We start from the raw sequence: 13,483 nt of genomic DNA, 5'->3' as shown, positions 1-13,483 counted from the left end.
TCCAGAGGATTTGGAGTGATTTAAAAAGGCGCCACAGCGCATTTGTTGAAGAGCTGCGCGTGGAGGTTGAAGGTAGAGTTATTTAAAAAGAAAACATCTTACAATGATTTGCTATTTTACAGCAAAAATGTATTTAAGTGAATACTGTAATTAGGATTGGAACAGTTGACTTTGACTGACTGTCATAATTGCAGACAAGTTAGATAACAAGTAAATGAGCTGTCAAATGGAGATTATGTTATGTATTGACTGTTAATGTAATGCCAGTAGATGGCGCTGTTACATCTTAAACTGAGATGTGTCACTCTGCTCTGCTGATTATTGTTTCCCAAGTATCTGCCTCTCTATCTCTCTTTTCTCCTAACTTGTTGGCAGTTCAGCCATGCTTTCCTTCTAGTAAAGTTTGTTCTACTCCCAGCTACTGTGAATCTTTTGTGTACTACTACAGGGTCCGGAACTTAATACTGGCGACGTGGATTGGGATATAACCCATAAAAAAATCTACAACTACAAGATTCCAGTGAGTAAAAGGGAACTTAAGAGACTTTATTATTTCCATAATGGTGTCCCTGGGCCACATAGAGGAGTTTGACATTGCCAGGCCAACCTCATGGGATTCCTGTGCAGAGAGACTACAGTTCTTTCTAGAAGCAAATAAGGTGACAGACCCTGTGCAGAAACGTGCAGTTCTGCTGAGTGTTATAGGCTCAAAGATTTATGAGATTATTCGCTCTCTGGTATCCCCCACTAAACCCAGTGACTGCTCATTTGAGGAAATTATTAAGCAGCTTAAAAATCATTTTGCACCCACAACATCTGAAACTGTTAAGAGGTTCCACTTTAACAGGCTCAGCCAGCAGTCAGGTGAGAGTATTGCTGCCTATATAGCAGAGCTGCGCAGTTTGGCAGAAAACTGCAATTTTGGCAGCAGCTTGGAATCCTTGCTAAGGGATCGTCTTGTGTGTGGGGTCAGGGATGCAGCACTGCAAAGAAGGCTTCTAGCAAAGCACAACCTAACCTTTGCTTTGGCCCAGGAGGAAGCACTTGCTTATGAGGCTGCATCTGCACATTCCAAGGAGATACAGGCCTCTGCCAGTTCAGTTATTGCACCAGAGCTGCATCAAGTGTATAAAATGCCAGCATCAGCACAGGTATCAGATCCAGTAAAATTAAGGTGCCACAGTTGTGGGGGAGGTCACCTGCGTGGAAACTGTAAATTCCAAAATGCTGTGTGTCACAAATGCAAGCGCCGCGGCCACATACAGAGAGTCTGCCGCCAAGTTGATAATTCACAGAGACACAAGCAAGCCAGAGGAACTCCATCTGGGGATGCAACACATATAGTAAAAATCCAAAATGACACTACTGAGAAGGAGGCAGAAATAGATATTTATGTCTCAGAAATTATAAATAGTGTTGAAAATGAGCCAATGCACAAAAAGAAATTCACTGATGTAATACTACAAGGATCTAAATGTACAATGGAGGTAGATACAGGCTGTGTCTATTCCTTAATTTCAGAGGAAACTTTCCATGCATTATGGCCCACTAATGGCCCACCTATTTTACCATGTGAAGTTAGACTTGTGGATTACAATAAAAAGCCTGTGGATGTTGTGGGCGCCTGCTTTGTTAAAGTCCACTATAGAAAAGACAGAGGAAAACTACGCCTCATTATTACAAAAGGACACAGAGCAAGCTTATTAGGAGTAGAATGGTTTGAGCCCCTAGGAATTCAATTAACTGGAGTAAATTATGCAACGACAGACTCTTTGCAAAGTGTCCTCAAAGACTTTAGCAGTGTATTTGAAGAAGGCCTTGGCAAATTTAAGGGCTCACCAATATCATTCCTGCTGGATCCCAAAGTTGCCCCAATACGCATGAAGCCACGACCTGTACCATTTGCTCTCCGTCCAAAAATAGATGCCGAAATAGATCGCTTGGTGCAACAAGGAGCGCTAATTCCAGTAACCCGGCCAACTTGGGCCACCCCAATAGTGCCTGTACTGAAGCCAAATGGAGAAGTGAGGATATGTGCTGACTACAAATGTACAATCAACAAGGCATTACAGGAACATCCATATCAAATTCCTGCTGTCAATCAGATTCTCAGCACCTTGGCTAAAGGAAAGTTATTTGCCAAACTTGATTTGGCTCAAGCATACCAGCAGTTACCGGTGGATGATGCAGCTGCTGATGCACAAACAATTATCACACAAAAAGGAGCATTTAAAGCTACACGGTTGCAATTTGGAGTTTGCATTGCACCAGGTGTATTCCAGAAATTGATGGATGACCTCCTTTCCAGCCTGCCAGGGGTGGTGCCATATTTTGATGATGTCCTCATTGGAGCAGACTCTATGGAATCATTAACTGAAAGGGTAAGAGCAGTATTACAGCGATTTGCAGATGCTGGGTTAAAACTTAAGAAGGAAAAATGTGTTTTAGGAGTACCAAGTGTTGATTTCCTGGGATACAAAGTTGATGCAAATGGAATACATCCAACAAATGCAAAAGTAAAAGCCATTCATGAAGCTCCAGTTCCCAAAAATAAACAGGAGCTGCAAGCATTTCTCGGACTTTTAAATTTCTACCATTCCTTCTTGAAAGACAAAGCTACTGTGGCTGAGCCACTACACAGACTACTGGACAAAAATTCTACCTGGAAGTGGTCAGCCCTGCATGAGCAGTCTTTCAAGGATGCAAAGAGACTTTTATCATCAGACTTCAGAGCATTTATGGAAAGTAACCTTATTCGTCATGTTACAACAGCACCATTCCATCCATCTTCAAATGGACAAGCTGAGCGCATGGTCCAGACTACAAAGGATGCATTAAAAAGGATAATTGATGGTGACTGGAATTATAGACTGGCAAAGTTTTTGTTGCAGCAGCACATAACCCCTTCTGCTAGCACTGGCTGCAGTCCTGCAGAACTTTTGATGAACCGATGGCTTAAAACCTGTTTAGACAGACTGCAATCCCGACTTGGCTTCTGATGTACAAAATAAACAGGAAGATAAATTCCATAAAAATGCACAGACCTCCATAGTGAGGATGTTTGAAGCAGGCAATAGTGTGTATGCCAGAAATTATGCACTGGGACCAAAATGGATACCAGCAGTCATTGTTGAAGCGACAGGCCCTGTCTCGTACAAGGTTAAGACTGCAGATGGCCGTGTTATTCGAAGACATGTTGATCAGCTGCGGAACAGACTAGGGGACAATGTTTGTCCTAACACAGAGGGTAACCATGGCCAGTTTGGATTGCAAGGTGACTTAACTCCTCTAGCTTTTCTAGAGGAAGAGATTCCTGCAGCTGAACAGACAGTAGATGTACCTGAGGGGTTACCAGCAGATACTGAGACCAATCCACAAGGAGAGGTTATCAGTGTCCCAAAGGAGCGGCCCAGAAGGGTCATTCAAAGGCCCCGCCACCTAGAGGATTATGTTATCTAGGAGGGGAGGGGTGTTATGTATTGACTGTTAATGTAATGCCAGTAGATGGCGCTGTTACATCTTAAACTGAGATGTGTCACTCTGCTCTGCTGATTATTGTTTCCCAAGTATCTGCCTCTCTATCTCTCTTTTCTCCTAACTTGTTGGCAGTTCAGCCATGCTTTCCTTCTAGTAAAGTTTGTTCTACTCCCAGCTACTGTGAATCTTTTGTGTACTACTACAGGGTCCGGAATTTAATAGATTATTTAAACAGATTATAATAGATTTATTTAAACGGAATACATGGGTTTCCCTTCTTAACTACAATAAAGCCACTTGATTCCTATTTATTTTGCTATTTTGGAGCAAATGTGTATTTGTTTAGGCCTGTGGCAAGGCTAATAAGAATCTTACTTCACATAAAGGTAGATTTATTTAAACGGAATAAATAGGTTTCCCTTCATAGCTACAATAAAGCCACTTGATCAGGCTCGGATCTGTGGAAAGGCCACCAAGGCCCGGGCCTAGGTCTGGAGGATTTTAGGGTGGCGGCATGCTGCCCAACCACACCCATATTGGTTCAGAAACACTGGGGATGCACAGGAGATACAATAGTTTCCCATGCAGCAATCCCCATTGCTCCTGTCCAGATGATAAAAATTTGCCCGAATAAAGGGGAGGGGACAGGGGCGACGAATGGCAGTGGGCCTAGGGGTGCCTACTATGTAAATCTGGCCCTGCACTTGATTCCTATATATTTTGGTATTTTGGAGCAAATGTGTATTTGTTAGGCCTGTGGCAAGGCTAATAAGAATTTTACTTCACATAAAGGTAGATTTATTTAAACGGAATAAATAGGTTTCCCTTCTTAACTACAATAAAGCCACTTGATTCCTATTTATTTTGGTATTCTGGAGCAAATGTGTATTTGTTTAGGCCTGTGGCAAGGCTAATAAGAATTTTACTTAACATAAAGGTAGATTTATTTAAACGGAATAAATAGGTTTCCCTTCTTAACTACAATAAAGCCACTTGATTCCTATATATTTTGGTATTTTGGAGCAAATGTGTATTTGTTTAGGCCTGTGGCAAGGCTAATAAGAATTTTACTTAACATAAAGGTAGATTTATTTAAACGGAATAAATAGGTTTCCCTTCTTAACTACAATAAAGCCACTTGATTCCTATTTATTTTGGTATTCTGGAGCAAATGTGCATTTGTTTAGGCCTGTGGCAAGGCTAATAAGAATTTTACTTCACATAAAGGTAGATTTATTTAAACGGAATAAATAGGTTTCCCTTCTTAACAACAATAAAGCCACTTGATTCCTATTTATTTTGGTATTTTGGAGCAAATGTGTATTTGTTAAGGCCTGTGGCAAGGCTAATAAGAATTTTACTTCACATAAAGGTAGATTTATTTAAACGGAATAAATAGGTTTCCCTTCTTAACTACAATAAAATTAATTTTCCTGTAGTTACAACATGACACCTTATCCTGTATAATTCATACTGTACAAATGCAATTGCTGTGTTACTCAAACTGAAATTGATTCATTGCCAGCTGAGTGGATCCAGGATGATCCTGAATCTGATGGGGATAATGCACCACCACCACCTGACCAGGCAGCACCGCCACCACCTGACCAGGCAACACTGCCACCACCTGACCAGGCAGCACCGCCACCACCTGACCAGGCAGCACTGCCACCTGTCCAGGCACCACCACCTCACCGGGCAGCACCACTACCCGAACGGGCGGCGGCACCACCACCGGACCAGGCACCACCACCACCTAACCAGGGGCTCAGTGTAGGTACTCAGACTGGGAATGCCTACTATGACCACACTGAGCTCCTAGTCACCCTGGTCCACCAGGTCAATGCCATCAGGCAGGATCTGGGAGAGGTCAGGGAGATTGTGGAGTCCCTGCAGAGGGTCATTGCTCCTCCTCCTCCTCCTCCACTGTAATTTTATTATATACATATACATCTGTTGGCCTAGCACCGTTGTGCTATTTTCTATATTAAAAAAGTTTTTATATCTCTATATTTTGAGTTAATTTTTCATTTAACTAAACTAATACTCACATGGTACTTGAAATTGTTTGGATTCTAATAACACAACGATGACTATTCTTAATCGGAGTCATTAAAATTACATTACATAGTATTTCAGAATCATTACAATTACATGATGTAAATATAAGGTTCATTCACATAAACATATGGTTTATTCATTTTTATCTGAGATACAAAGAATCCAGATACTATCTGTTCAGATTTATTAGTTGTACTTGTGTTAGTAATCTACTATTAGATATATAAAGTACAGATGGTACTTTTTGGTTAAACAGTGATATAGAGTAGTAGTAGATACCATTAACAGTTGACCAGAGGTAATGTAAAAAAATCCACAAACGTTAAAAGTTTAAGAAACTTGCAAAATGGGAGCCATTTTTTTCAAGATAGGAGTCCTCTAACAATGCAGGGCATGTGTGTAGCAGTATACTAAGTTAAACACGCGTGTGTATTGGTCTTCCCATTGAGTCCAATCAAATTCAGCACATTCAGACACAAAGAAAAAGATACCATATTCATTTATCATCACAGACTACAAAGCTTGAAACTAACGGAAAATTTTCTATTCGTAGCCCCAAAGGTGAAAAAAGGTTATACAAACAAAACACCCATAGAAGATGGGTTTCATCAAATTGCACTGCGCGTCAAAAATAACGTCACGCGTTAAAACACTTATATGTGCCCGTGACAAAATTATTTTGACGCGCGACGAAATCGGGCAGCGAGTCTCGTTTCGCAAATTTTTCGCCGTTTTGCAAATTTCGCTGGAAATTCGTGAATTATTCAGCGAAGCGAAACACGACAGATTCGCCCATCACTACTTTGGATCATCCATACATTTTTCTTGCCATCATTCTTGTAGAGGTTGATCTTGGTTTCATCTGTCCAAAGAATGTTTTTCCAGAACTGTGCTGGCTTTTTTAGATGTCTTTTAGCAAAGTCCAATCTAGCCTTTCTATTCTTGATGCTTATGAGCAGCTTGCACCTTGCAGTGCACCCTCTGTATTTACTTTCATGCAGTCTTCTCTTTATGGTAGACTTGGATATTGATACGCCTACTTCCTGGAGAGTGTTGTTCACATGTTTGGCTGTTGTGAAGGGGTTTCTCTTCACTATAGAAATGATTCTGCGATCATCCACCACTGTTGTCTTCCATGGATGTCCAGGTCTTTTTGTGTTGCTGAGTTCACCAACGACAGATGGGTTGAATTCGAAAACCAATTAACTGCTCCCCATAAAGCTGCAGATCTACTATGGCTAGAGCATAAACACAGACCAAGGAGAAGCATGAATAACATGATTATTAAATACGCTGTGTTTGAATGGGATAAAGTTAAATCTTCTTTGAATTCTCGAAAACTACCCTCCCCACCCACACCACTATTTCATAATCTGGCCTTCCCCCAGGGATGAACTTCTCATCATTCAAGTGGTGGAAAACTAACGGAGTCAACAACATAGAAGATATGTTCAAAGACTCTAAATTACTCACATGGGATACTCTATGCGCAAAACATCAGTTAAGGTACCTTATAGATTTCAACAAATCAAACAATATATAATAAGTTTGATGGGACAAGCTTATCCCAATACCTCAATATTTCAACACATATGCAACAACCCCAACTGTAAGAACAAAATCAGTCTTCTATATGCTGAATTGCTTGACTTTACAAAACCAAGAGAGAAAAAAAGCAATGGGAACAAAGACTGGGTGAATCGATAGAGGAAGAAGAATGGGAGACGATACACAGAACTATGGTGAAAGCCTCTATCAATACCTATATAAAAGAAAACGCATACAAAGTATACCACAACTGATATTACACTTCCAAAAAACTCCACAAATGGTTCCACACATCAGCCATATGCCCATAAATCAACCAACTTTGGACAGAACAATCAATGAAACTCTAGCTACAGATATACCACTGGACCTTTTACCTAACCAGATAACAACTAATGAATACAAACTCTGTATACGAATATGCTTAACTTCCTGAGGCCTGATAGCTAAAAAGTGGAAAGGACCCCCTCCAACAATGCAAGCGATACGAAACAAATTGTGGTGGACCATGGAGAAACAGCATATCATGTATTGACATGAAAAGAAAAATACATAGGGGCAAATTTACTAAAGGGCAAAGTGACTATGCTGGTGAAAATGTACCAGGGTGACGTCATTTTGTTACTTCACCGATTTACTAATGGGTGCTGGTGTAACTTCGCTAGCGAAGGAGATAGACTCTAGCGCTACTTCGCACTCATACGGCAGGCGAAGTTTCGCTCTGGGAAAGAGCGTTACTTTGCTCCCCCATACATTTCCTACCATATGGCACATAAACTATACACTGGGCATATGTGTAGGGCATTATAACAACTCTATTTCATTTTATTAAGGTTTCCCTGGGCTTGTGTAGTGTAATGTATTTGCTGCAACATATACGTCCATTAAACTTTAACTTCCTGCCGTATGCAAATTAGGTAACAGTAGCGCAACTTCGCTTTGCTTGGCGCCGTAACACTAGCGCAACATCACCAGAGTTCGGCGCCCTGGACGCAACTTCGGATTTTAGTGAATTAGAGTTGTCCTGGCGAATCTAGCCTGGCGAAGTGTTGCGATGTGAACGAAGCCGCTGCTGGCGAATTTACGGAGGTTAGTGAATTTGCCGCATAATGTTATTCGTGTAAAAAAAACTCCAAGTCTGTGGGGACAGAAGCTGCATTTAATGAATATAAACACTATAATAAATGTTGTAAAACAGCAATCCGGAAGGCAAAAAAAGGAAATGAAGAGTCCATAGCAGCAGAGGCTAAGACTAACCTGAAAAAGTTTTTTAAGTATATTAATAGTAAAAAGATGCGGGATGAGAGATGTTGCTCCTTTAAATAATGGTACCTGTATGGTTGTAACAGATACAGAAAAGGCAAATGTGCTAAATCCGTTTTCTTCAGTGTATACAATAGAAGAGTCTGAGTTACCAGCCTCACTTCATAGCTGCACTGATGGCTCAGCTCAATCTAGTCAGTGGCTGACTCAGGATATGGTTCATAAAGCTTTAATAAAAATTAATGTAAACAAGGCTCCAGGGCCTGATGGCATGTGTGTTTTTTTCAACCGAACTTACTATGTTACTATGTTACTTCTCCCTCTGCATAAATGCCTTTGTCGATTTCAGTGTGTTTAGGGTCATTGTCTTGTTGGAGAAGCATAACTTCAACTTTGTGACTGATGCTTGAACATTATCCTGAAGAATTTGTTGATATTGGGTTGAATTCATCCGACCCTCGACTTTAACAAGGGCCCCAGTCCCTGAACTAACCACACAGCCCCATAGCATGATGGAACTGCCACCAAATTTGACAGTAGGTAGCAGGTGTTTTTCTTCGAATGGCGGTGTTCTTCTTCTGCCATGCAAAACGCTTTTTGTTATGACCAAATAACTAATTTTTTCTCTCATCAGTCCAAAGTACTTTGTTCCAAAATGACTGTGGCTTGTCTAAATGAGCTTTTGCATACAACAAGTGACTCTGTTTGTGGCGTGAGTGCAGAAAGGGCTTCTTTCTCATCACCCTGCCATACAGATGTTCTTTGTGCAAATTGCACTGAATTGTAGAACAATGTACAGGTACACCATCTGCAGCAAGATCTTTCGAGGTGATCTTTCGGTTGTCTGTAACCATTCTCACAATCCTCCACATATGCCGCTCCTGTATTTTTCTTGGCCTGCTAAACCTGGGTTTTACAGCAACTGTGCCTGTGGCCTTCCTTTTCTTGATTACATTCCTTACAGTTGAAACTGACAGTTTAAACCCCTGAGATAGCTTTTTGCATCCTTCCCCTAAACCATAAACAATCTTTGTTTTCAGATCTTTTGAGAGTTGCTTTGAGGATGCCATGCTGTCACTCTTCAGAGGAGAGTCAAACTGAAGCACAACTTGCAGTTGGTTACCTTAAATACCTTTTCTCATGATTGGACACACCTTCCTATGAAGTTCAAGGCTTAACAATCTAATTCAACCAATTTGGGGTTGCCAGTAATCAGTATTGAGCAGTTACATGCATTCAAATTAGCAAAATTACAAGGGTTCCCAAGTTTTTGCACAGCCAGTTTTTCACATTTGATTTAATTTCATCCAACTGAATATTACTTCACCAAAAATCTTTGCTCAGAAAATAACCCAGTACTCAGATGTTCCTGGTAAATTAAAGACATTTCATCTTTTTTGTTAAAAGCGGAGTAAATTATTATGCAGGCCGAGAGGGGTTCCCAAACATTATGATGTCACACTTCAGTTTTGGCGCCAATTTTGGGGTTAAAGGTGATGGTTGGGGTTAGGGGTTTCACTTCCTGAAGACGGCTCGAGTGTAGTAGCCGAAACGTTGAAATAAAGCCTATCACGTTTTTTCATCAAAGCCCTAGGAGTGCGGTTTCATTTTTGTTCTTTATATTTTGGAATATAACCAGCACCCAGGCATTTCTTTTGTTGATTGGTGCACCAGCTCTGAACTTTATATATATATATATATATATATATTTATATATATATATATATATATATACAGCATATTGAGAATGAATGACCTATCCATTAATTAAATATAATGTCCCTGCTTACAAGCATTTCCTGCTGATTCTGAGCTTCAGCATTTTGCATCACAACAATGCAGTCCCCATGTCTCAGGAGTACATCAAGACCTGTCTGGCTATAGACCCATCACAGAGCAAGTGGACATCATGCCCAAAGTGAATTTCAAGTGTTGTTTTTCTTAAATTCTAGAAATTATATTAATGAAAACAGATAGATAGAATCGAAAAAATATCAAGCTTTAATATCAAGAAAGCTAACTTTGGTGTAGTAAAACGTACATTTGTGTCATTAGTATCAAGATACCTGACAAATTCATCCTAGATGTATTATATACTCTGTTTGTTTCATAATCCCTTTTATCACGATTAAACTTTAGACAAAATCCCATTAAATTGGTCAAACCCTGGCTGGTTGCTAATGCTCAAAATGTTCCCTTTGACAGAGATTAGATCCCCTTTCATTGTTTCATATAGTTGTCGCTTTTCATCAGCGATCAATTCCATTAATTGATTTGTATTTACGTTTTATTTCTGATTATTATGACACCAAAATTAGCTTTCTTGATATTAGCTTGGCAGGTATAGGAAATAAGGTGAATACATCATTAAAAAATTAAATATGATTTTGGGTTTAGGCTGCAAATTCATCACGAGAAAGGGCACACTTTAAGCAATATATATAGTATGATTGAAACTGAGAAAGAGAAGAACCCCACTTGGTTATCATCAAAGGGGAACTTTAGATGTGGTGAAAAATGATGTGTCATTTTCCCCCATAAGAGTAAGACTGACACTTTTGTGGCCTCAGCCAAAAACAAGGATACCCTGGGCATGAACTCAGACTTTTATGTTTCTTTATTATTGATGAATTGATAACATAGGCAACCTGACTGGTGTAAGTCCAAGAGCAAATCTACAAAGATTGTGTACAGAGATGAGCGGTGACCGGACTAGGGATAGGAGCCAGAGAAGGTACGTGTCTGACGCCTCCCCAGCTTTGCATCCTAAGCACGTGCCTACTCTGCCTACCCCTAGTTCTGGCCCTGTATTAGTGTGATTTGGCACATTAATAATTTGTTTGCCCTATCTGTATGAATTACTATGCAGCTGTAAATGTTTTAACTAGGCTGACCATCTGAGATTAATTTACTGGAGGAAAGATTCCCTTCTTAAATAACTTTGCTATTCAAGTCTCTAGGGTAACAAGAGGAGATTTTTAGAACATTGCCTGTACTATGTCATGCTCTGATGTCCCATTAGACATTATATATGATCTTTGTTGGAGAACAGATTATTTCTAATGCCTGAAACCCTTATAAGTGGTATGATCCTTTATTTCCTGTTATATAAAATGGAATGCCATTTTGCAAGTGATTAAAAGCTCTCAGTGCTCTGAGTTTTTAATGTATAAGTATAGAAGCAATCAGTGTGATAGCACAGGGGACCTACAGAGCTAATCATGAATACCAAATATTTCCACAGTGGGTGTAAAATACAGACCAGCTTGGCATTACATTTTAGTAAAAAAGTGATTGTTGATGTAGCAGATACAGTATTTTAATCAAGGTCTAGAATGCAATTATGGCGTATTTCTTACCTTCTTTGGGTTTTGCATCAGAAATGTATATCTTCACCAACTCATGACAGTGAAGAAAAAAAGCGAATATAATTACCCAATTTCCCCAAAGTCTCTCCTGATAGTCGAAGCCCGGTGTTGGCTGGAGGGGTCGGCACCTCTCCCAATCGTATCTATGTAGAAAATTAGCCGAACAACACAAGCTAGTATAGCGGGGATCTCCCCTGAAAGTTTATTAGGTCAAGTGATGTAACGTTTCGGGGGCGTGCCCCTTCATCAGACATGCAATTCACATGGACATTGGCAATATACTAAAAGGCGAAAAAGCTCAGCGCTAGAGAAGTTTTGTGCCTTTTTGCCAGGCGAATTTTCGCTCAGGCAAATGATCAGCACTCTGCAAATTTATCAAGGTGTAAACTTTCCAATCTGTTATGCTTTTTGCCAGAGTCTGTATAACCTGGCTAATTGATAAGATTAAGCTAAATCCTCAGCATACTTATTTCATATCCCGTATACCAAAAAAGTCATAAAAAAAGTAAACACTGGTGTTTTTTCATATTTTAATGTGGGATTATGTTTTAAAGTTGTAACTGTTTTTTTTACCCATTTGAAGCTCTTGCCACACTTGTTTTAGGGTGGGCTCATGTCTAGAACAATAGATGATCTCTTTTGTCTTTATTTTGCTTCCTTGAACATCTTTTAATAATAAGTTGCCACTTCAATTTCAGCAACACTTAAATAAAGACTTAAATAAATATGACCACTATGTACCCGCCATATTAAAATTGATGTAATCGTAAGTATGTTAACGAAAATTCGCTTAGAAATGTTTGTGCTGACGAATTTTCTCTGGTGAAACTTTCCAGCATCCATCTGCCGAGATGAAACTTCACATTTTGATAAATACGCATATTAGCTGCAAATTAACATCTGGAGAAGTTGCGCAAAGGGTGCTAGAGCATTCCGATGTGAAGATTAGCCCTTTGGTAAATTTGCCCCTTAGATTGTTATTAACCCAGGAAGACAAATGTCAAATACGAGTAGTTAATATAGATTGTTCTGCAGTTATGGGTTGGAGTTGTGCACAAGGAATTGATTGGGGCCCTCACTTTAAGATATACATACCCTCTGATGAGGAAAGTGGAGTCTTTGGCCATTGGGCAAAGCTAAGTACTTTTCTACATAATATAGCTAGTGGATAATTGATAGTGCCTATCAGAGCCTGGCGACACCAGTCAGGTGCCCTAGGCAACCTGGCAAGCCACAGCGCCAGCTGAGCGAGCAGAAGCGACAATCGGCATGTGCACTGAAGCGCAGGAGGACGGGAGTGAGGGGACCGGAAATGGGGTTGGCGACAGAGCAGGTACGTGCCTGGTGCCCCCTCAGCTTTGTGCCCTAGGCACGTGCCTACTCTGCCTACACCTAATTCTGGCCCTGGTGCCTATACATCCACCTCACCAACAACAGATTGCTTTTGTCTCTTCCACAGGAATCTACAGCAGTGTTCCAGAATTGTTTCAGAGATTGGATGGATGGACCACTGCATGGGGATGTAAACTACTGATCCAATTTATTGGCTATTCTAATTTACCCTGGCAATATCATATTTTTCACACCAACCTTTGAATATCATCTACTGTAGCTGGCTATGGTTGCCCAAGTAGGGCCTGAAACTCAATCCAGTGTCATCTATTTAAAGAACAAAATGTGGGACATGATATCTCTAGTACAGAGGTAAAACAAGACCAGATCAAAATACAGCTCTGTAACTGTATTTTTTTTCTCTGAAGTTTGTA

The 13,483-nt window shown here is 40.2% G+C and overlaps 1 protein-coding gene across 1 annotated transcript; it reads left to right on the top strand.

Moving 5' to 3' along the window:
* Positions 1 to 218: 218 nt before the first annotated feature.
* LOC121395434 (uncharacterized protein K02A2.6-like) lies at positions 219 to 3,257 on the top strand. Its single transcript, XM_041568964.1, has one exon. The coding sequence runs from the start codon at positions 561 to 563 to the stop codon at positions 2,997 to 2,999; it is 2,439 nt and encodes an 812-aa protein (XP_041424898.1). The 5' UTR covers positions 219 to 560; the 3' UTR covers positions 3,000 to 3,257.
* Positions 3,258 to 13,483: the final 10,226 nt, after the last annotated feature.

Source organism: Xenopus laevis, chromosome 7L (genome assembly GCF_017654675.1).
Source record: "Xenopus laevis strain J_2021 chromosome 7L, Xenopus_laevis_v10.1, whole genome shotgun sequence".
Classification (NCBI taxonomy): Eukaryota; Metazoa; Chordata; class Amphibia; order Anura; family Pipidae; genus Xenopus; species Xenopus laevis.
This window is presented reverse-complemented; position numbering and strand designations above follow the sequence as displayed.

Excerpts from the sequence above, each read along its gene's own strand:
- LOC121395434 (XM_041568964.1), top strand. The coding sequence starts at position 561 with ATGGTGTCCCTGGGCCACATAGAGGAGTTTGACATTGCCAGGCCAACC.